Source organism: Oryx dammah, unplaced genomic scaffold (assembly GCF_014754425.2).
Source record: "Oryx dammah isolate SB20612 unplaced genomic scaffold, SCBI_Odam_1.1 HiC_scaffold_22, whole genome shotgun sequence".
NCBI classification, from domain to species: Eukaryota; Metazoa; Chordata; class Mammalia; order Artiodactyla; family Bovidae; genus Oryx; species Oryx dammah.
Window position 1 is genome coordinate 38,113,944 of NW_024070206.1, and position 23,793 is coordinate 38,137,736.

General features: G+C 37.5%; 1 protein-coding gene across 1 annotated transcript in view; it reads left to right on the forward strand.

Moving 5' to 3' along the window:
* The window catches only part of ASXL3 (ASXL transcriptional regulator 3), a 197,340-nt gene that overhangs the window by 60,574 nt on the left and 112,973 nt on the right, over window positions 1-23,793 (forward strand). The window contains exons 3-4 of the mRNA XM_040264812.1: window positions 10,541-10,649; window positions 11,881-11,989. Coding sequence (XP_040120746.1) covers window positions 10,541-10,649; window positions 11,881-11,989 — 218 coding nt within the window. The remainder of the gene's footprint in view (window positions 1-10,540; window positions 10,650-11,880; window positions 11,990-23,793) is intronic.

Genomic DNA, 23,793 nt, shown 5'->3' on the forward strand with positions numbered 1-23,793 from the left:
ACATATGTTAGTGTATGAGCATCCATGCAGGCTTCTCTTGTGGCTGAGCTGGTAAAGAATGCACCGGCAGTGCAGGAGACCCCAGTTCAGTTCCTGGGTTGGGAAGATCTGCTGGAGAAGGGATAGGCTACTCACTTGGGCTTCCCTTGTGGCTCAGCTGGTTAAGAATCCACCTGCAATGTGGGAGACCTGGGTTCAATCCCTGGGTTGGGAGGATCCCCTGGAGAAGGGAAAGGCTACTCATTTCAGCGTTCTGGCCTGGAGAATTCCATGGACTGTATAGTCCACAGGGTTGCAAAGAGTTGGACACAACTGAGTGACTTTCACGTTCCTGCATCCATGCCGCTCTCTCCACTCATCTCACCCTCTACCTCTTCTGTCCAACCCTTGTCCATATGTCTGTCCTCTGTGTCTGCATCTCTGTTGCTGCTCTGTGAACATATTTGTCAGTACCATCCTTCTGGATTCCATTATATATGCATTAATATACTGTTGGTGTTTTTCTTTCTGACTTACTTCACTCTGTATACTAGGCTCTAGATTTATCCACCTCATTAGAACTGACTCAGATGCATCATCATCACCTATTTTAAACTCATCATTTTACAGAGGAGCACATTGAGGCTTAGAAAAATGAGGTCAGCCTCTCAGTTATCCAAGTGTCAACAATAAAATAAGCAGGGGATTTGTTGGGTTATTTAACGTGGACATCCAGTTGACCTTCAACATGACTAGATAATGCAGGAGTCCAAGTGATGCCATCGTTTCCCCCATGTTTTCTTCCTCTGTTTTGCTCTGCTTGACTGTGGTTAGTTTTGTTCTTGGTAGGCTCCCTCCTTGTCGAGGCGAAGGTAGTCCCTAGCTAATATGTTTTTTTTTGATCTCTTTACAGCTTATGTTTCTACTGAAAATAATGTATGCTCATTCCCTTTATTTCTATATGCTTCCCCAAAGATACTCAAACTCTTACCATCTGGCCAGATAGTTACCAAGGCTAGCCTTTCTGATGAAGTCAGGACCATTTCAGTGATGGCTAAACTAAAGTAAGGAAAGTTCCTAGGAGAAAGGAATGCAGAGCGTGCAAATATAATATGGCTGCTACGTAGCCTGTGTGATATGTTGGCTGTTTGACACACATGATTGTAGTCAGGAGTTTAAATAGACTATAGAGGCTATTCAGTGTGTGGGTGTTATGTCCACAGATCCGTGAGTGATTGCAACAGTTTTTATAGCAATGATTATGTTCATTTCAGCAGACACCTTCTGAGTGCCTTGGGATTGCTTGTCAAATAATAAAGGATAGATAAATATGTGTCTGTCCCCCGTGGCATTCCCAAACTTGTTGGAAGTTTTAAGGGCAGGAGAGTTAGACGCATAAACGGTTGTAATGAGAGGAAATTGTGAGTGATATCCAGGGTGTTGAGACTGCCGTACAATGAGGGAGACACCCTGGTATCATGGAAGACGTCACCATACAGGTGGTAGCTAAACACTTTATTTTGAGTGATAAATGGAGCAAAGAGTGGGATGCATTTCCAGGCAGAGGATGCCAGAGGAGCCAAAACAGAGAGATGGGAAACTGCAGAGGCACACGGTTTACTGAGTTGCATCAGATTAGAGGAGAGTAGTCTTGGGGTTGGGGAGTAACCTGAGAGTTGGGGAAGGTGGAGATGAAGGGGTTGCGGATCCTACCGTAGAGGATCCCAATGACTCTGTGCTTCCTTTGGTAGGGAGTGAAAAGTACTGATGGTAAAGAAGCAGTCAGTCAGTCTGGTGTATGTCAAGGCCTGAAGCCTGAGCAACATTTTATCTGTTTTTGTCTTTTAAACAGGAACATGGCCCTGGTGCCGGTGGGTAGATGGAATTGCAGCAGGCAGACATTGAAGGCAGGGGTAGGGCTAGGGTTTCTAAAACTGTCCTCTTGTGATGTAAAGATTGCTTGAATTAGGCTGTGAGGAAATGAAAAATGTAAATTGAAAGATGAACTTTGTTGAGGCAGAATAATTCTAATAGTCTAAGAAATGCTTCATTTCTGGGTGATGAAGAGGAAGACCATACTCATTGAGTGACAGAAATAGAGTCAGGAGGAAGCTCTCCACTGGGAGAGAGAAGTATGATGACTTTCATTTCAGGTAACATGATATTGCAAATATATTTTCATTTATATATGGGTACTGTTTGTGAATTTTTCAATGCTGTTTGAAGTACCTGGATGCTTTTCAATTTTGTAAGTCTACACAGGGAAGAATAATCACACTCCATTATTTTTTCACAGAGAAACAACTATTTTATATACCTTTCAAATAATTTTTAAGCATCTTGCTCATACAATTAAATGTTCCTGGGAATATGACCACTAGGTACTGTTTCCTCATGACCCTAACCATAAATATAGTTCGGCATTTCCTCAAGTATTTTTCTTGGCATACTATAATCAGAGATGTTGCTACATACTATTGTGGAGAAGATTTTTAAATTATATATGCTTAGGAAACACTAACTTAAGCAGGTTTCTAGAGTTAATGTAAGATTTTTCAAAGATTTTAGTGTACACTGTTAATATATTTGCTGAGTTTGCAAGAAGAGAATGCATTTTTTTTTCTGAAACTCCTTTGACAGTTTTTTTGAGGAGCACTTGGAACTAACATCCCATAGCGCACATTCAGAAATGCTGTGGTATTGGCCATTAATAACAAAATGAGAGAGTGTGAGTGGCTACAAGTAGAATACAGAAATTAACATTTTGATACGAACCTGTTTTATCATACCAATTGTGCTTACAGTGCTGTCCTTTAATATATGAAATCCATTGTTTTATTTTATATGTTTTTTTTGTTTGTTTGTTTGTTTTTTGGTTTAAGTGAAAATACTCTGAGACTACATTTGTAGGGAAATAGTATAAAGTCCTGAAGAGCCATCAAAGACCATGGGTTGGCTGCCTCTGCGCCGGAGTTGGTGATAGAATAAATCCACAAATGATTGCATCCCAATTGCCTCCTTAGAATAAATTAGGGATAACATCTAAATTCCAAATGATTTTCTTCATTTTGTGACACATGCTTCAAGGCTCCTTTCTCCTGAATCCCTTGTCATTTCATATGTATTCAGAGAATTCAGTTCAGCCCAGCCTACATTTCTGTTCTGTGCAAAGCACTGTCAAGAATGCAAATTTATTTCAAGATTAGCTTCACATATATAATGTGCTCAATAAATATTTATTCAGCTAATGGATTGTGTTATTCTTTAATGATCTAGTTCTGCAAAGAGGCATCTCAATTATGGGTCTGAATTCTTAACCATATTCTCTCAAAGGTCTTTCTTCCTTCATTTTCATAGGGTAGCATTACCTGAACAAGACAACCAACAATGTCATCTTCTGTAATCTGGTTCTTTCATTATATTATTTGGAATTTACCCTAGGGGAGTCATTGTTACAGACAATATTAAATGAAGATGAAGCCAACATCTTATTCTTTTCTGGCATCTGGCTTTCCTTTGTGTGTTTCCCTCAAGTGTTATATATTCACCTGTGGTATCCAAAGTTAGTTAAGTGGAAGAAACAACTCTATAGACAGAATTGGGGGTAGTCAAAAGAGCATGGGTGTTGAAATCAGAGTAGAATTTGGATTTCAGCTGTATCACTTAGTTGTTATCTGACTGCACTCTGAGTCTTAACCTCTCAGCCTCGGTTACATCTGTAAAACTAGGGGTCATGCTTGCATTCTATGGGGACTGTAAGGAATATAAATAATAGTGTGAAAGCCCAGTCACATAGAGATGCTCAATAAATGGCATCTATAATAATAGATATTTTTAGCATCTTTTCTCTCTACTGAATAAGTTATTTTCAGTATTAATCACATGTGAAAGGCTATGGGAAAGGAATGTATACGCTTGTATATGTTCACTTATTTTTGCTAATGAAACAAAAATGAAATTAAACAAAATTTTATCTGAATAAGTTCTTTAAACTACAGAATATTTAATCTCTTTCCATTTGCCATCCTTTGTATCTCTAGATGTTGGTTATTTTGGGGCATAGTAGTTATCATAATTGTTGTTCAGTTGCTAAGTTGTGTCTGACTCTTTGCGACTTCGTGGACTGCAGCATGCCAGGCTTCCCAGTCCTTCACTGTCTCCTGGAGTTTGCTCAGACTTATGTCCATTGTGGAGAAGGACATGGCAACCCACTCCAGTACTCTTGCCTGGAGAAGCCCAGGGATGGAGGAGCCTGGTGGACTGCTGTCCCTGGGGTCACACAGAGTCGGACACGACAGAAGCGGCTTAGCAGCAGCAGTAGCAGCATGTCCATTGAGTCGATGATGCCATCCCACCGTCTCATCCTGTCTCACCCCCTTCTCTTCTTGCCCTCAATGTTTCCCAGCATCAGGGTCTTTCCAGTGAGTCGGCTGTTTGCATCAGGTGGCCAAAGTATTGGAGCTTCAGCTTCAGCATCAGTCATTCCAATGAATATTCAGAGTTGATTTCCTTTCATAATAATTCATTATTATTATACATAGTAATAATAATTTATAATTTTTAAACACATACAATATACCAGACACAATTCTAGGTGTTTTATGTATTTTAACTCATTAAGTCTTCAGAATAATCCCCTATGAAATAGTGACCTTTGTTATCCACATTTTGTAGCTGTGAAGCCTGAGACCCATAGAAATGAAGTCTAAAGTCATAGAGCTAGTAAATGGTCTATCCTCAGCTGAATTCAGGCTAACTGGCTTCAGAAGCCAGAGTCTCGTTCATTGTACTGCATTGCCTTTCCTAGTGTAGCAGTGGTAATGTGGCCCGTCACGACATGCGTACCGTTGCTGGTATCCAGCTATACATGTGGTATATCCTTCCCTTAATGTCTATAATCAAAGATAACCAGCTCACCTCATATTTTACTTTGAGGTCTTTAAAAATTATAATTTAGATTATATGCTTTAGCTTACATTTTTATAGGACTATTTCTTAATTTTCCTTATAGATACTATTCTAAAATAATACTGAGCAAACTTTTTTCCTTGTATTGATGTTTTGAAATTCTTGTCTTCTAAAACAAAAGGTCTGTTTAGTGAACATGACTATAGGAATCACTGTAGTCTATCTAGTGGTAGCTTCATTTGTGTCCATAAGGTGGATAAAAGGTCTAAGTTCAAATGTCTGTTTATATTCCCCAAAGAATATAATTTTACATTGTTCAAGCCAATCAGAGATGTGTGTTTAGGTTTAGAGTCTGAAACTGTTTCTCTAAATTTAAGAATTGTGCAACATATGTCACTTGGTAATTATTTCTTGCTTCAATATCCATACCTAGTAAAAGAATACTTGGGACTATGTTTCCAGTTTTACCCTACAGACACATTGAATAATGAAAAGCATGTAGGTATTCTTTATAAAGAAATATGCAAAATATCTTCCTTTTAAATGACTCATCTCTTGAATTAATTGGTTGTTCTTGTTTATTTTTGTATGTTTATATGGGGTTTGAAATCAGAGTAGAATTTAGATTTCAGCTGTATCTCTTAGCTAGTTGACTACAGTGAGATTCTTAACCGCAGTCTCAGTTATACCTGCAAAACTTGGAATCAAACTTACATTTTATAACTTAAATCTTTGTTATTTGCCATATGTCAGTGCCCATTAAAAAAACTTTCACTAGTGATCTAAGAGGTACTGTGAAATTTGAGACACTGTTCTCATCATTCAAATCAAATTTCGGACTTTCTGTAGATCCTTTTTTGGTCTAATATTCTGTGTTCTGAGCTCCTTTAGATTTTTTTCCAATCATTTTCAAGGGTTCCAGACTAACAGTATTGTTTCTCAGAGTAAGAAGTTAGTTTGCATGTACACCCAGGGCTGATTCCTGTCAATGTATGGCAAAAACCACTACAATATTATAAAGTAATTAGCCTCCAATTAAAATAAATAAACTAAGTAAAAAAAATAATGATGTACTCAATAAATGCCTAATATATTTGCCTTTCAAAAAAATAAAAAGAAGTTAGTTTGGCCTTGACTTTCTAGGATAGTTTTTAATCATCTAGGTTACTGATTTATCAACGGGTATAAACTGTGTGTATGTGTGTTTAAGACTTATCCACATTCCGTGGTAGAAAGTCTTTTCTTCTCCACTAGTAGTGACTTGCCCATTGAATATGTAAGCACATGCATAAAGCCAAGGGTGCGTTATTTGTTTTTCAGTATTTTAAAAAACATTTTTGGGAAGTATAACACATGTAAAATGAAATGACCAAATCCTAAGTAAACAGTTAATTTTCACATAATGAATACTAATATTCTGTATAAAGAACTGAAACATTACTTCCATCTCAGAGGTCCGCATAACTTCCTCTTAAAAATATATTCTTTAAAATTAAGACATTTTTCTCCTGGCTCTCGACACTGAAAATACTTGAAGTATTATTAATTTATTTTAAAGAGTGAATATAAAATTGGTTCAGTTAATTTGTATTAATAGGACTTAGCACAGTAACTGATGAATAATGCTGCTTAATAATCACTCCTTAAATCTGTCGAATTTTTAGACTTAACGTTGTTTAGGATTACTTTTTTCAATGTTCCCCAGATTACAAAGCAAGATTTAAAAATGTTTTCAGGAAATAGCTTCATCTGAAATTTTTATGAAGAGATGCTTAGTAAAACAAAGTAGCTTAAGGTTTGGATTACTTAATTAGTGCCTTATAAAGCATTATTAATTTTCTATGGAAAGGAATGATGTTTTCTTTGTCGTATCTAAATATCCTTCCAATTGCATTCCCCAGGTATTTTCTCTGGTTTTAAAAATTATTAAAATAGATAGGCCATCCATTCTCTTCACCAAGTGTGCACTATTAGTAAAATTTTATATGTTCTGTCAGCAATTTGATGTGATAAAGCAACGGTTTTTCTGTAGTTCACACAGCACTGGGGCTCTGCAAAGCATCTCTGGGGGTTCTTTGATGTCTAGACAGTTTAAATTATGCCTGCTCCCCTGCCTCCAAATTTCACCCCGTTCTGCTTCAGGGGTTGTGGGAAATGAAAACAAGCCAGAAGGGTTCCACAGCCCTACAGTCTAGGGAGGAAGACAAACAAATAGAAGAAGCTGTATATCTCTCCTGGCAGGTGTATGGGGAAGGGCCTAGTTACAGGGCATGGCAGAAAGAAGAGAACTGGGGACAGATAGTGTCCTGACTGTTTATTTCTAATTATATGCCCAATATGGTGCTATCAATATATGAGCATTGTAGACAAAATGAAAACATTATGGAAGTGTAGGGAAGAAAGTGGAATTTACCTTTTACTCCAGTCCTCCAGAGTTTACAGCCAAATCTAAGAGTTTGGTGTGTTTCTTGTATGCTGTCTTATTTATTGAAATAGTGGGATGTAGAATTGCATTTTAAGCTGGAAAACTAACTCTTTTTTTCCCTTTTTTCTTTGTCTTCTCTTTTTATAAATTGGGATATCGCAATTCTTCCAATTCATCCTTTTAGAAAGTAAGTAACTTTTGAAATTTTAGAGATTTTTAAATTAAAATGTTGATGTGTTATTTCATATACAATATACACAGGCACATAGTCTATTTCAGAATTTTTTGCTTTCAGATTCTAACTTAGGCAATTAACTCGCATTGTGAGCAAATATTTTTTAATTTAAAAATAAGGAATATTACATAGAAGATGTCTATGCTCTCTAAGAATACAGACTTTTAACACATACTTGCCTCATCTTTTTTCATACCCACAATAAGACACTGTGTTTTTAATATATACAGATATATAAATATATATTTATATCTTTCTTAAAGCTGGCCTAGGTACACTTGCTGAATCTATTTTTTCTGAATATTAAAATAATAGAAATACATTAATGAGATTTTTATTTATTCTTGTTCAATGGCAGTTACTTAGCACATTCACTTTTTCAGGGAAAGCAGTCCACAATTTCTAGACTGTGGAAATGTTGAGAATGATAGCAATAAGTAAAGGGTATGAAAGATTTTTAAAATTCACTTTGCTATGGATATGCAGTGGATGAAAGTTACCTTTCTAGTAAGCACTTCCTTTTTCAATGCTAAAGTTTTACAGTTTTTAAATGAATGGGCCATTTAATTTGATTTTTTTTTCTATGAAGAAATGCAATTGATATGTTTAAAACTAAGTGACTAATCAGCCTGAGTAGTAAAATTTGCATTTGATTGCAAAATATTTTTAATTCTTCTGAAATGCAAATGTATAGTTTTAAAATAAAGTGGATTTCCTTTTTGTTTTGGGGAAAATTATAGTAGTCTTTGAGATTTTTGGATATCTGTGTCATGTGATTATAAATTATATATTTTTAAAATATTTCCAAAGTAAATCTTGAATTTTTGAGTTAATAAATAATATAGTTTAATAATATATCCATATTCAACAGAGCTTATTATTTATATGAAACTGGGTATTATCACTTACGTTTGAAACAAGCATAGCATTAAACTATTTAGTAGTCAGTTTATCTTCCACCATTATCTTTGGTTTACTGTACCTTAGAAAGAAAATGTAAATTATAGTGATATTAAATTATGTTTATTCAGTATTTTTTAGTTGTCTTTAAATCTGTATTATTCTCTAAAATTCTAAATCTGAGTTCTTGAAATTGTGTGTATTAGGACCTTAGGAAAGAAGAAAAGGAAGAATGTGTGTGAGGTTTGAAATGTGCACAATTAGTATTATTAAGTATTTTTATATTTCAAAACCATATTGTTTCATTTATATGTATAGAATTCTATTTTACTTGTAGTGGTAACATTTTCTTGCCAGATCCCTACAGAAAAATCTGTGTTTCTGACAGTTTCGCCAAATTAAAGCTCCACAAATCTGGTGTAATAATTCCCAGCTTCAAATTGTCTGTGCTTTTTCTGAAGAGAATAACGATAAAAATATATATTTTACAGTGCTCAGTGTAACATGTATAGCCTTGTTTATCTGAAATTTATTCATGGACAGCTATTTCTGGGAGATGAATGTATTTTACTTTATAAGGAATGCTTGGCCCACTTTACATATGAGCAGAACATCTTTTGTGAGGAAAGATAATGAAACGAGGTCTGTAGGCTTGTAGAAGCTTCGAGAGGAAAGCTATTACATAAACTCCCAGCACTGTTGCCATGTGTACTTCACTGTTCTATGTTGTTCTATGACCAAATTTATGCTAGGGCTCTTGCTTCCTGTCAGACCAAATGGAAACGTACTGATGTGTTGGCATAGAGAAACTGTTTCCTAAAATAATAGAGTTCTTATTAGAATACTTATAAACCTTTATGACCACGATGTGTATATATGCTGACTGGCTAGTGAGTGTGTTGTGACAACTCAGCAAATTTGGCTTTTTCCATTTTACTGGTGAGCATTCATAGTAAGTAAAAGATGGGACAGTCTTAGTTTTTAGAACACTTTTAGTTTAGTCACATAAAAATATGTTTCTATCACAGAAATTCAAACTTCGAAACCTTGATATCCTAAAGGTTCTTTTGTCCAAGGATATCTTGGATTATATACCCAGAACCCTAACTAGGTGAATGAGATGGGGAGTAAGCTTTCTAATCTGTACTGATTCAACCAAATATTGAACTTATAGCATATTAGGAAGTAAAGTATAATATGGAAACATAAGTGAATGCAAGTAACAGTTCTACCTCTAAATTCTAGTATACAGAAATATCAGTTTACAAACAAAACACAAAAGAAGTTCTCAAGTTACCCCAGAAAATATATATGTATTATATATTTCATAAACATCTTTTTAATTATATGAAAACATTTCAAAGATGTTTGTACATATGTGTTTTGATATTTTGATCAATATTCAATACCATTTGATTCCTTTAAAAAAAAATCTGTTTTCATAGTTCAGTGACTTACTTCTCTACTGCAGAACATTATCATTAGCTGGGTAGGATTCCCAAACACATGTTTTCTTTATTTGACAAATAAAGAGCTGAGGAAAGAATGTCACTGAAGAAGCACAGATATAGATTTTTACTTGGCCTTGTGAGAAGTGCAATCCCATGAGTAACTTAAATACTTGTAATTTTAAATCAGTTCTTCCCTGGTTTCTTATTATTCTTTTGTTGCTTTTCAACCTATAGGATGGAGCTGTCCTTGAACTTGGTTTATTTGATCATTCAAGTGCAACCATCAACTTGTCTGTAATATTTAAAACCTGAGGCTTCATGGTGTTATTTGCAAAATAACACCACATAAACGTTTGGGCTTTGGTTTCTTTGAAATATAGTGTTGGTTGCTTTATGAATAAAAGCATAATTTCAATTCAGGAGACTTTTTGCCTGAAGCCTATAAGACAGATGCATCTGATTAACTTTGGCGAAACTGGACTGGCCTGTTATTGTAATGTAGATGTTTTCGGGGTTGGGAGGATATTTTAAAAAGGCATGCAAGAGGGTCTTTTTTTTTTTTTCCCTAAGAGACTGAGAACGGTTTTGCCCCAGAAACTGCGTCTCAGACTGCTTCATTTTTTGCGCACTTTTATTTTCTAGTGGAACTTCTCCATTAGCCTGTCTGAATGCAATGCTTCACACTAACACGCGAATCGGGGATGGAACATTCTTCAAAATCCCTGGGAAGTCAGGCCTCTATGCTCTCAAAGTAAGTTGGACTGTTCTGCATATTATGTCTGTTATTACTATGTATCATGCCTTTATTCAGACATGTGAAGGTAAACAAAATTAGATTTGGGTGAGGGGTAGAATGATCCCTTTGCCTTTTAAATGTTTTCAGATGTCTTAAAAATGATTTCATATTAAGAATAAACAATGACATTCTTCTTTAAAGAAAGCATATCTGTGGTTTCACTCTAACATATAGTAATGGAAAATGGTTGTGGCTTCCTTGAAATTCTTGGTTCTTAAAAATTTACATGGAGGAACGCCATGGTTCATCAGCCAAAAGTTTTAAGATGATCACAGTTGCCAAAAAACTATTTGATTTGATGATTACACATTGATATACCGGCTTCACACCTGTATGTCTGTTTTATAAAAATAAGAAATGTACCCATTCCTCTTGAAAATTTGCTGTTTTAAATGTTATTCAAATTTGAAAGAAACGGTGATCTCTGGGAAGTTTTTAGTAATAAAAGCTTTTACTCGTATGAGAAGAACAGAGAAATTAAAAGCTTCAGATAACCAAGTCTTAATGATTTTAGTGTAATTTCCATTTACATCTGGAATGGAAATGCCATGTAAGATGCCAAATTCCAGAGGACAAAAGCTGATAGAAATGGCTGCATAACTTAGAACATGCAAAATCAGTGTATTTTCTCATAAATTGAAAGTATCAGCTTTAGTAAATGATGGGTTACGTTTAAAATTCATTAATTTCCTTTGAAAAGTTTCTTCTGTTTTATTTTTAATGGTAAAAGTTATACCTGGCAAAGAAGTGGGGATTCTTTCTCAGCTCTAAGCATCAGGCTCTTGTTCTATGTGTGTGTTTCAGAAAATAATACAGGTTAATCAAAAGACTTGTATTATTTATTATTTTTTGTAGCTACTTGGGAGTTAATTTATGATTACATCCAAGTTGTAAAGCCATTTTTCAAAATGAAGACGGTAGAGAGAAAAAGAGAAACATATGACAAAAAGAAACTTTGTCTTTTGTGTAGATTTTAAAGGTTATCTCCCCCAAAAACCAACTATGACAGTGTGCTTTTCCCAGTAATCCACCCCCCTCCAAGGAGTAGTTTTATGTTAAAAAATAAATCAGTGTTGCAATTTAAAATCACAAGTAACTTTGATAATTCCTTAGGGCTCTGGAAGTATTTTGAGTGTTTTCCATTACTAATACATCTCCATAAATCATTATTTTTAAAATAATATAGAAAGAGGAGTCATCATGCTCAGCTGATGGAACTTTGGATTTAGGCTGTGAGTCTGAATTGGATGGCTCAGAGATGGCGGAGGCCAATGCCAATGGGGAAGGAAATGGAGGTAAGTGTGGCAGATTTTGAGATAGAAATCCTGTTCTCTTAAAGGTTATGTAGAGTTCCAATAACTTGCTAATTGAGTTCCCTACCATTATTGATACAATTTTAAGTTTTTTGCCACCATTTGTCATTAAACAATTCTAAAGGTTAGCACCTAAGGAAAGTATTCAGTTGTTTGCTTTCTGTCTTATTTTGCTTTTTTAACAGTATGGATTTCCCTACATAGTATTCTTGAGTGTTATCATTATATTTCTTGTGCAAGGTGAGAGGCTTATTGCGGTTTGCTATGGTTTTATCCTTATGTGAGGCTTGAGACGGCTGATGTTTGGTTTCTGATTGTGCTGATTTTTCCTGTGAACCCAAGTAGTTTTATAATAACTTTGTTCCTAGGTTTGTCTTTAATAAATTAAGCTTAATGTTAACATTCCTCACAGTGAAACAGGGACCAAATGAGTTATATTCTTATGAAAAGCTTTTGAAAAGTGAACAACCCTTCTGGAATTCTAAGGGGGCATTTTCCACTTGAATTCTGTCCATGTGGATTCATTTTTAACTTTCTCAAGACTTGCATTATGATCTGTTGGTGTATGTAATTTCTGTACTGCAGTTTTGGCAAACCTTTGCTCCACAAAAGCTGCTGTTCTTTTCTATTTTTTTAACCTAACTCACTGGTCCCCCAAGTGGACCCATATCATGCTTTGAGAGGAAGACTGTGTCATTAAAGTCTGTGTTGGTGGACTCATAGAAATCAGTAAATTACCGTTAAACAAACAAACCTTAAAGGATCCTTGCAGAAATATCATATTTCAGTAATAGCCCAAAGCCATTCATTTCATTAATGGTCGTAGGAGTCCCTTTGTATTCTGACTAGCCACTCCTGCCCTTTAAACTGGTGTCTTTCTGATAGTCCCCTAGAGGCTGATTTTGCTTCAGCGCCATCTGACCTGTAGCCAAGGTGCTGAATTATTATAGGAAACACAGATTCTTGTCTTCGTAAAATGACTGAAATCAGCTTTGTAAACTTTTTTTTTTTAAACCAGCTTTCATTTAATTTGATGTCCTTATTCCTCCTGTACCTTTTGAAAACTCAGCTAAACCCCCCACCACTATTATGGTAGTGCTGTGAACTTTGGCAGCTCCTTGTGTCTAGAAAGAGAACAGAGCAGAGACGCAGGACAATTTCTGGATTTCTGGAAGGCCTAGTGAATGGGGCACATTCTCCTTCAGTGGCTGAATGGGAATCTTATTGGGTCCTCTTGCTGTACTGCATGCTTGCATGAACACTTGCAACCTCCCTGTCTCTCCCTACTTTCTGTTAATGTATATCAACATATATATTGAGTTTCTGCTATGTGCCGAGTACTGTTCTCAACATTATAGTTGTTGCAGTTAAAAAGAACAAAAAGAGACCTCGCATGGATTTTATATTGGTAGAGAGACAGACGATAAGCAAGATAAATATGTGAAATTTACAGCTTATTTAGTGCTGACAAGTGTTATGGGGCAAAAATCAATTAAATAAGGAAATAAGAATGAGAGAGAAGTACATCTGAGAAAAGACCCAAGGGAGTGAGGGAACAGGCATTTGATGAGAGAGAGGTCTAGACAGAAGAAGCAGCAATTATAAAGGCCTTAAAGCAGGAGAGTGCCTGGAATGTTCCAGAAACATTAGGCCAGTGTGGTTGGAATCCAGAGTGAGCAAGGGAGAAGATGGGAAGATACAGTTGCAGAGAATTTTTGGAGTGCCATGACACAACATTTTGTTTTGAGTGAGATGTTAAACCACTGCAGGGTTTTGAGCTAGAAGGACAATGATCTCAGGCCTTCGTAGGATCACTAAGTACAAAAAAACCATTTATAAAAGAACAAGGACAGAAATGGGCAGACAAGTTAGAAAGCTTTGGTGTAATCTAGATAAGAGATGATGGAGTTTGAATAACAGCAGTAGCAATGAATGTGATGAAAAGTAAGTGAATTCTAGGGTAGACCCAATAGGAACTGCTGAAATTAGTGTAGTTAGGAGATAAAGAAAGGAGTTGGAGATGACTTCAGAGATTTGAATGCCAGCAAGTAGAACTATTTTCTTTAACGTAGATAGAATACTTGCAAGAAAGTCAGTTTGGGGTGGGAGGTGTTGACAGAGGAGCTCAGTGTAGGACATATTAAACATGAAATTAATTTTCAGCATCCAAGTGAATGTGTTAAATAACTGGACTTATCTGTCTTAGATTAATGGGAAAGACTTTGCTGGAAATATACATTTGAAAGTGGTCAGTTTATAGATGAGCTTTAAATATAAGAAACTGGATGAAATCACCAAGAAATTGAAGGCAGATAGAAAAAAGGAGAGGCTCAAAGACTGAGCTTGGGGTACTTGAAATTTAAGAGGTAGGAGAGATTATAGGAACCAGCAAATGAGACAGAGGATAAGTGGACAGACAACTTATGTTGTCTGTTCTGAAAACAGTGAAGAAAGTGTGTCTGGGGAGGATGTAACTCAAATGTGTCAATTGCTCTCTATGTGTCAACTTACAATGAAGGCTGAGAAAAAAACATTGGATTTAGTTTTGTGACATTATTGACAATGACTTTTTTTTTTATCATACGTTAAGACCGCAAGCACAAATGGAGTAATGTGCAAGAGAATGGGAGAACAGAAATTGGGAGACCCCAAGTGTAGTCAGTTCTTTCAAGGTTTTTTGAGATAAACGGAAGGAGTGAAATGGGGAAATGGCTGCAAGAGAAAGTGGAAGAAAGGAAAGTTTTCTGAATATGAGAGATAAATGTGAGAACAATCATATACTGCTGGGAAGAAATCCAGTTGAAGAGGTTTCGATGAGGAAGGTGTCCTGTTGCCATGTACTTGATTGGATGAGAGGGAAGGAGATCACAGATGAAGAGATTGGCACTCTTCAGGAGTATTGACTGGTGCTGTAAGGAAGCACTAGGAAAAATGAGGGTGCTAGATAGAAATGAAGGTAGGTGAGTATGTGGGGAGGGGCTGCACTAGTTCATTTCCTAATGCTCCATTTTTGTCAGTGAAATAGGAAATAAATTCTTCAGCCACGGGTGAAGATGGAGAGGTAGCTCTGTAGATGTAAGGAGAAGATAGAAAAAATGTTTGTCTTGGGTCTGACATCATTAAGGACAGTTCTGAGACTGCTGATCCTGAATTTAACGTGAGAACAGCCAGCATGTTTGTGCATTTTTCTCCAGTCCTGTTCAGGACCACTCTGTGAGTGCAGAGTAGACCGATGTTGAAGTGGACCAGAGCTGGGGTTTTGCCAGGGGTGAATGATGAAGCCAGAGAGAGGTGCAGGAGTTGAGGGGGCATGACTTGGAGCATTAAGAGCCATCTCTGTGGAATTTAAGCTGGTTGTGGGGGTTGAGCAAAGGCACATTTGTGTGAAGAACGGCATGAAGGAGGAGGTGGGGGTCTCCTTAGGGAAGAAGAATTGTTTGATTTGGTGTTCAAGAGGAAATGAGTTGGAAGGATAGGTGCTCTAAGAGTGGAATATATGAAATTGAGGTTGTAGTTGTTGTTCAGTTGCTAAATCATGTCTAACTCTTTGCTACCCCACGGTAGCCTGCCAAGCTCCTCTGTCCATGAGATTTCCCAGGCAAGAATGCTGGAGTGGGTTGCCATTTCCTTCTCCAAGGGATCTTCCCAACTCAGGGATCGAATCCCCATCTCCTGCATTGGCAGGCAGATTCTTTACCCCTGAGCCACTGGGGAAGGCCCTGAACTTGAGGCTAGAGTGGATTATGGGAGGTGTGTCTGAGCTGAGAAGAAAGAGGGAGGGGAGGTTGAAGGCTGTTAATGGTTAGGTAGTGTGTCCTGGCCAAGGTGAGCATCAGTGACTGAAATTGAGCAGCCCTTCCTTTGCCCAGCTTCCTGTCATGAGATGGAGCAGGGTCAACATGGAGGAAATATTGTCTTTTCTTATCCGCATAAGGATGTTGTAAAGGCTGGTGGTAGCCCTGCCTTGAAATAGTAGAGAATCATCTGTGTGGATATTGAAACAGTTACAACAGAACTAGCATTGAAAGGGTGTGATATTTAGGAGCTGAAATCTTCCAGAGATGAAAGGGGTTGGTAGATAATTACAGTAAGGTAGAAGAGTCTGTTGACAACTGACTGTTGGAGATACAATGCTGGAGGCGTTTAAGGAGCAGGAAGGAGCATAGAGGTCACAAGTCCCATTTTCAGGCCCAGCAATACAAGATGTGTGGGAAAGACACAGGCTGCTACCTGAGAAGGTTCCAAGGGAAGTAGTGTCCATGGGCGAGGGCCAGGTCAATCAGATTTTGCTAATGACTAATCCTGAATTTCAGAAGAAAGAGTGGGAGGGTTTTAGTGGCTCTGAAGGGGTCCAGGGCAGGGTGAAAGCACTTAGGCAATAATTAAACCACAACAGGGATAAGCAAACTCCCCTAATTTGAAATGTGAATGAGTACTTCACCAAAGAGCACATACCCACACATCTCCAGCTAATGGGGACCAAAACTGGATTTCTTGGTCTCTCCTTTGAAGTTGTACTAACGAAATTGCTTTGAGAAATCACTGAAAGAATGGTAAATAGCTTATTTCCTTGAGTGTTCCTTGACTTGCCCACTTTTACATCTTATTGCAAACCACAATTGCTTCTTGTAGAACGAGTGTGTTCCCTATCTATATGAATACGATATGCTTCTGTGCACAGTCCGTTAACCCCAGGATAGATTTTCAAACCTCGATACTGAAAATATGTTGAGTGCTCACAATGCCTATCCTTTGTGGACTGTTTACATGTAGACTGATTAATGCCGACAGCTCTCCTGTGAGCTAGTCAGACTTCCTAGGCTCTGTTGCTGTATTTGATTGAATTTTTCTATTTTTGATTTTTATCTTGTTTATATTTTTAATTTAATTTTTTATTTATTTATTTTTTTTACCAGTAAGGAAACAGACTTAGAGGTTCAGTGTTTCATTCGGGTGGCATGCTCAGGTTGATGTGAGTGACCCCAAAAGCCAGGCTTTGACCACTCTGTGACCCTGCCTGGAACCTTGGGGAACACTCTTAGCCCAGGAGTCACTGGTGCAGTTTAGCTTTGCAACAGTTGTCCAACTCTGTTCTGATGCTAACCTTGAGAATTTGACAAGGAGGAACCACCGGCTTATCCAAATGAAGGAACGGGCTACCACATGATTTCTTACAAATCAGTAATAAATGCCATGAACCTGAACTGGTTTAGATGATTTCCTTACTTACTCATTTCTAATAGGTGTTTGAACCAGCAGTTAGAATGGATATAATTTCCACACTTCTTACAGCTGTACAAATACGCTTTGAAAATATAATTAGAGAGGGAAGGTGGGAAGTGTGGGGTTGTGGGGGCCATGGGAGAGAGGGCCGGGGAGAGGAGGGTCCCCCCATCTGGTTTTTAAACCTTTATTCTTTTCTCCTTTTCCCATTCCTCCTTTGGGGTATGAGAGAGTGAATAGTATTGAAGTGAATAATAACTATCAATTGGTAAGATACCCTTGTGACAGTCCTGAGACGAAGCCTCTGCTACCATAGAGTTATTTCAGATGAACAGAGATTAGTTGACATGTGTTATACCACTAAAGGGAAACTCAGAAAAGTATTTGAAAAGAAAGCACTTTACGAAAGCTGGTAACCAGAAAGAAGTCTTGTAGCTTGATTCCAGTGACATGTGTATCTTTAGATAAAGATAATAACAGTAATGCGTTTGCTTTCTTCTTGCAGTCCGTTGGCCAGCAAAACAGATTTGTTTTTAAATGATAGACGCTTCGCCAAGTTATTTTATTTTAAAGTCTGGTTGCTTTTTTTTTTTACTGTATGGGAAAGGTAATATATTCTCAATTCTAGAATTAACAAGGCATAAAACTAGAGCTGTGCATTAGGTTTCTTTGACTCCTAAACAGTTTTTCAAGTTAATAAGAATTAGAGACTCAAGAAAGTAAACTCTTCACATTTTACAGGCTTAGCTCAAGAGGTGAAAGAGTGATTTAGGAGAATCACTTGATATATATATCTTTGTTGACAACCCATGACCATTTATGTCTGTATAAGTATAGATCTATGTCACCCAAAGAAAATATTTAGAATTTTGTGGACTATTTTAGTCTGAGATTTATGCTTATGTTTGTGTCTGAGTTGCTTTCTGAACATAATACATTGGTATATTATGAGTTTGCTTATACATATTAAGTTGACTTACAATACATGGCTGGCTGTGGAAACCATACATATTTTATAGAAACGATAGCATCAGTAGATTGTCTTCACCTCCTTCCCCTTCTGTTTATAAATTGTTATTAAAAAGAAAAAAATGAGTTTCTCTTTCTGTGGCCATAATATATTTCATGTTTAAAATCCAAATCAGCCATCCTACTTAATCTTTTAAAATGAGGAAACTGGAGAATGTACAATTTTCATCCATAGAGATCAAAAAAGGTTTTGCTTGTTATTAACCCTAATGGCTTTCAGGGAGGAAGCAGCACTCTAGCTGGAGAATTAGTATTTTCAAAGTCTCTATTTAAGGAAAAAGATTATAGAGAACACACATCCTATGTTTTAGTCCTCAGATCCCGGGGTGAATAATGATTCCAGCGTTCGCAGAATTTTATGTGGTCCCTTTTCATTATTCCTTATGGCCAGTTTTATAAGCGGGTTTCTGATTGTATGATTCTTGGCAGAGTCATGTTAACTTAATGAAACATTATTCAGCTCACTCTTTGTTTGCGTTGGCTCAGAGGCCACAGTTGGAGGGGCCTTTTTTTTCAAAAGTGAAAAGTGCTTTAAAATGGCCTGAAGTGTGTGGATAGGATCTCAGTTGAGACATCAATTACACCCAGATGAGCAGCTTCCTGGAGGAAGTGAGAAGGGTACTAATGAAGGTTTCGGCGCCCTCTGGGAGTAGTCACACTGACAGTTTATCCCTGGCAGTTTTATACAAGGTGGGGGGAAGGAGAATGTGTGCACCCTGGAGCTGTGAAGGATGTGTTCAAGTAACTTTTGAAGAGGTCGCCCCACAATTGGGTGTCTCTGCTCGCGGTGGTATTGGTCTCGCGTTGCTGGGCTTTTTCAGGAGCTTGTCTGTGACTGCTCACGTGTGATTTTCCATCAGATGACACATGAGCTTTCTTTGTGTTCATCATCCATCTCCCCCTGACAGCCATTCCTGAGAATCTTGTAGGAGGGAGGGAATTCTTTCAGCGACTGTGTCAGGTCCCCTGATTTTTCTCAGGTTGAGCGAATTTGTCTTTTATCCAACGTCTGCATCATCGTGAACAGCTTTGTTGGCTCCTAGAGACACCTGTTCTACGCTGGTGGCCCAGGGAAACTTAAGTGTGTGAAAATGTTGTTGTTTTAGTTACACATGGAAGAAAAAACAGAGGAAAAAGAATACTCTTCACAGTCAGAAATGACTGTTGGCAGGATATAAAACTTCCTCTGCCCACTCTTTCTCATTCTCCTTTCTTTCATCCCAGCCCACAGCCTTCACAGTTCAGGGGAAGTATGAGGGGCTTCAGAGATTCACACAGGCCTGGATCCTCTCTCATGACAGCATTTTACTTAAACCAGTCAATTCAAGTAGACATTATTCTAATAGTAAATGCCCAGAGGGATGTGAATCCCACAGTCTTCTTTATATTTGTGTCTCTGTGTTTTTGATAACCTTTATAGTCAAGAATTTTTTCCTTATGCTGAAATCTCTGGAGCTTTTAATTAAACCAATTTTCTCCTTTTTCCCCCCTCTGATGATGGAGAACAGCTGGGCATCATCTTAGCTCCCACCCCCTTCATCTTAACTCCTCCAAATAACTTATCCCAGCTCTTTCAAACATGACTTATAGATACTATTTTCCATTTCTTTTACCCATTAGGGACCTCTTTTTCTTACATATTTCCCCTTGAACCCTGAACTTTGTTCTTGTGTAAATGGATTTTGGTTAATTTTAACAGTCCAAGAGTCATGGAGTTAAAAAAAAAAGTTTTTAAGTGTAGATAAAGTGACCCATTTAAGTGTACTTTCCCCTCTTTTCTTGTTCAAGGAAAGAAATATTTCATAATATAGAGATAAAGACTGGAAATAGAGTACGATCTCATGATAAAAGCTAAGTCCCTCTCAAATAAAACCAAAATTTAATGTATTCTCCCAATTACTCATCCCAAAGAGTCAGATTTCTTCTTGATTGATACAGTTTGTGATTGATAGAGAGGAACAAAGAATCCGTGCTTTTAAAATGAAGTACTTTTTTCAGTCATGTCAGATAATCCATCCTTTCTTTTTTCTCTAAAGTGACAGTGTATAACCATTTCTCAAACAGTTAACCATCTGTTTGTCTAACTCCCTTTCTTATTCACTGGAGTTATGCTTTATATGTTGAAGTATGAAGTCATTAGTAGTGCCCATGAATGAAGCACTTATCCTTGACCTATACCAATCTTTTAATGATATTCTTTCTGGCTGCTTTTTTCTATTTCTCATTTTCTAGATGGGTTGCTGTACTTTGGAGCAGATGTTTCAGGAACTTGCTGCCATGTAGATCACAGGTGTTGTGGGGTATAAGAGAAATAGCTTCTAATTACCACCCCCCCCCCACACACACAAAGCAGCTTATTGTGTTATTTTCCATAATTCTAAGTGGATTCTGTATCAGTTCTATGATAGGAGGGATTAGGTGGTATAGGATATGTTGGAGAAGGAAATGGCAACCCACTCCAGTATTCCTGTCTGGAAAATCCCATGGACAGAGGACCCTGGTAGGCTACAGTCCATGGGGTCATAAAGAGTCGGACACGACTGAGTGACTTCACTTTATAGGATATGTATGCTTTTTCTATTAATTATTATTTCTGGTTTTGTTTCTCTTTTCTTATCTGAGTTTCTTGTCTAGATATACAGAGGTACTAATCCAACTAAAATGTCCTGGTGATAAATTGAGTGCTGGTTAGGAGGGATTCCTATACCTTCAGTGAGTAAACTATTCTTCCTAGTTACTTGTGGAAATTCATTGTCTGGTCTGATACAAACCAATGTGTTTGTGAACTATTTGAGGACATTGCAATGAAATTACAATACATCTAGGTCTGGGATATCAGATAACCGTTACTTGTAGTGCGTGATATCTGCCACCCAAATCATTAATGTATCTGGCATGATTACATCTTGTGGAGCGTGTTCTTACTGATACACATGACTGGTATAATCATGAATCATCTGATTTGTTCTTCCTCCTAGTTTATTTTTGCTCTCTTTTCTGCAGACCTCTTCTGACCAAGAAAAGGGCTTATTGACCTAATATAGCAGACTATATAGTAAAATTTTTAGTTTGTTATTGTTGTTGTTCAGTTGCTTAGTTGTGTCTGACTCTTTGGGACCCCATGGACACACCAGCCTCCTCTCTTCTCCACTGTCTTCTGGAGTTTGCTCAAACTCATGTCCATTGAATCAGTGATGCTGTCTAACCATCTTTGCCACTCCTTTCTCCTTTTGTCATCAATCTTCCCTAGCATCAGAGTCTTTCCAATGAATCAGCTCTTCGCATTAGGTGGCCAAAATGTTGGAGCGTCAACATTGGCCTTTCCAATGAATATTCAGGGTTAATTTCCTTTAGGATTGACTGGTTTGATCTCCTTGCAGTCCAGGGGACTCTTAAGAGTCTTCTCTAGCACCATAATTTGAAGCATCAGTTCTGCAGTGCTCAGCCTTATTTATGGTGCAGCTCTCACATCTGTACACGACTACTAGAAAAACCATAGCTTTGATTATATGGACATTGGTCAGCAAAACGATGTCTCTGCTTTTCAATACGCTGTGTAAGTTTGTCATAGCTTTCCTTCCAAGGAACAAACATCTTTTAATTTCATGACTGAAATCACCATCCAAGTTATATTAGTTGTATTTTATTCATAGAGTGTTGTTCAAATACTATCTAATACCAGTACTTATAATGTTTAGACACTGTCTCCCTTGAAAGTCTTAGGGGAAAATTGCTGTTTCCATTATTTTGTTGCTATTATTTCTCTGTTTAATTGTTCACCTCTTATACCGTTTGGATGTTTTCTTGTAATGCAGCAAGGGAAATTGTTTAAATCTAGATACCTAAACATATCTTGGAATAAGGACTGCTCTGAGAGGAACGGTTCTCCTCAGTCTGAATCCAAAAAGGATTAAGGAGTTGCCTTTTTCCTGAAAGAAATGGAGTCCTGGAAATATTTAGTTGAGATCAAATGATTTTGTCTGGTTGTCATTAAGTCATCTTCAACAGTTTTTGGCATGTATTTTGCTGCTGTTTATATCCAGAGTATCTGATATGCACAATTTCAAATGTAAGTGTGACATATAAAACATAGCACAGTTCAAACATAAACTTTTGGGGTTATTTGCCAATCTGGGGATAATTTTGGATTATCCACTTATTGATCCTTTAAAACAAATTTTGGTTATCACTGCTAGCAGTCTTCATAGGGTTGATTTTTCTCAGGCAGAAGGAATAGCTCTAAACCTTGTTTTTTTTTTTTTTAAATCATTCCTTATTTTTGGCTGTGCTGGGTCTTCATTGCTGTGAGGGCTTTTGTCTAGTTGCAGTGAGTGGGGGCTGGGCTCTAGTTGCCATGTGCAGGCTTCTCTTCGTGGTGACTCCTCTTGTGGTTCCCAGGCTCCAGAGCACAGGCTCAGTATTTGTGGTGCATGGGCCCAGTTGCTCTGTGGCATGTGAAATCTTACCGGATCAGGGATTAGAACCCATGCCTCCTGCATTGGCAGGCGGATTTTTTTTTTACCACTGAGCCACCAGGGAAGCCCTATACCATTGTTTTATGAAAAAAAGTACTTTTAAGAAAACTTAAGGGCTCAAAGTCAGGTCTTAGGTCTTAGTCACTGTTATACCCCTGCATTTTATACAGTCCTTGGCATGAAGGTGTTTAATGAAAGTGCTGCAATTGAATAAATGATTAATAAATAAACAATTAAGCTCCTCTAAGATCCAGCTCTCTTTTGAAATTGAATTCTAACAATGTGCCACATTCAGTTTCAGTTCAGTTGCTCAGTCGTGTCAGACTCTTTGTGACCCCATGAACCACAGCACACCAGGCCTCCCTGTCCATCGCCAACTCCTGGAGACCTCCCAAGCCCATGTCCATTGAGTTGGTGATGCTCATCCTCTTTCGTCCCCTTCTCCTCCTGCCCTCAATCTTTCCCAGCATCAGAGTCTTTTCAAATGAGTCAGCTCTTCGCACCAGTTTAGGTGGCTAAAGTACTGGAGTTTCAGCTTCAGCATCAGTCCATCCAATGAATATTCAAGACTGATTTCCTTTAGAATGGACTGGTAGGGTCTCCTTTCAGTCCAAGGGACTCTCAAGAGTCTTCTCCAACACCACAGTTCCACATTATTAATCCTCATATACTGTGTGCTATTTGATTTAAATTTTTGTAGTTTAGAAGAACTCTGCTAAGCCTATCGCGTATACAGGATCACTTTGATGGAAAACTGTTTCGATTTGAGAGTGTCTGTTGAGAAAATTGAAATGAAGTAGTTGGAGGAAGAACTGAAAGAAATGAAATCGATCAAGGAATGCTCCTTTTCCTGCCTTCATTAGCCCTTTGAACCCTGGTTACCTCAGGAGGCCAGTCACTTCGTATGTAGATGAATGAGACATATGATGATTAATATCTTTGTTGCGTTGACTCTCTTGTGCCCACATCCTGGGCTATTTTGTGGTTCTGCCCCCACACGGCTCCTGACATTTCAAGTAAGCATTGTCATTTCTAATTTTGACTTTTCAGTGATAGTTA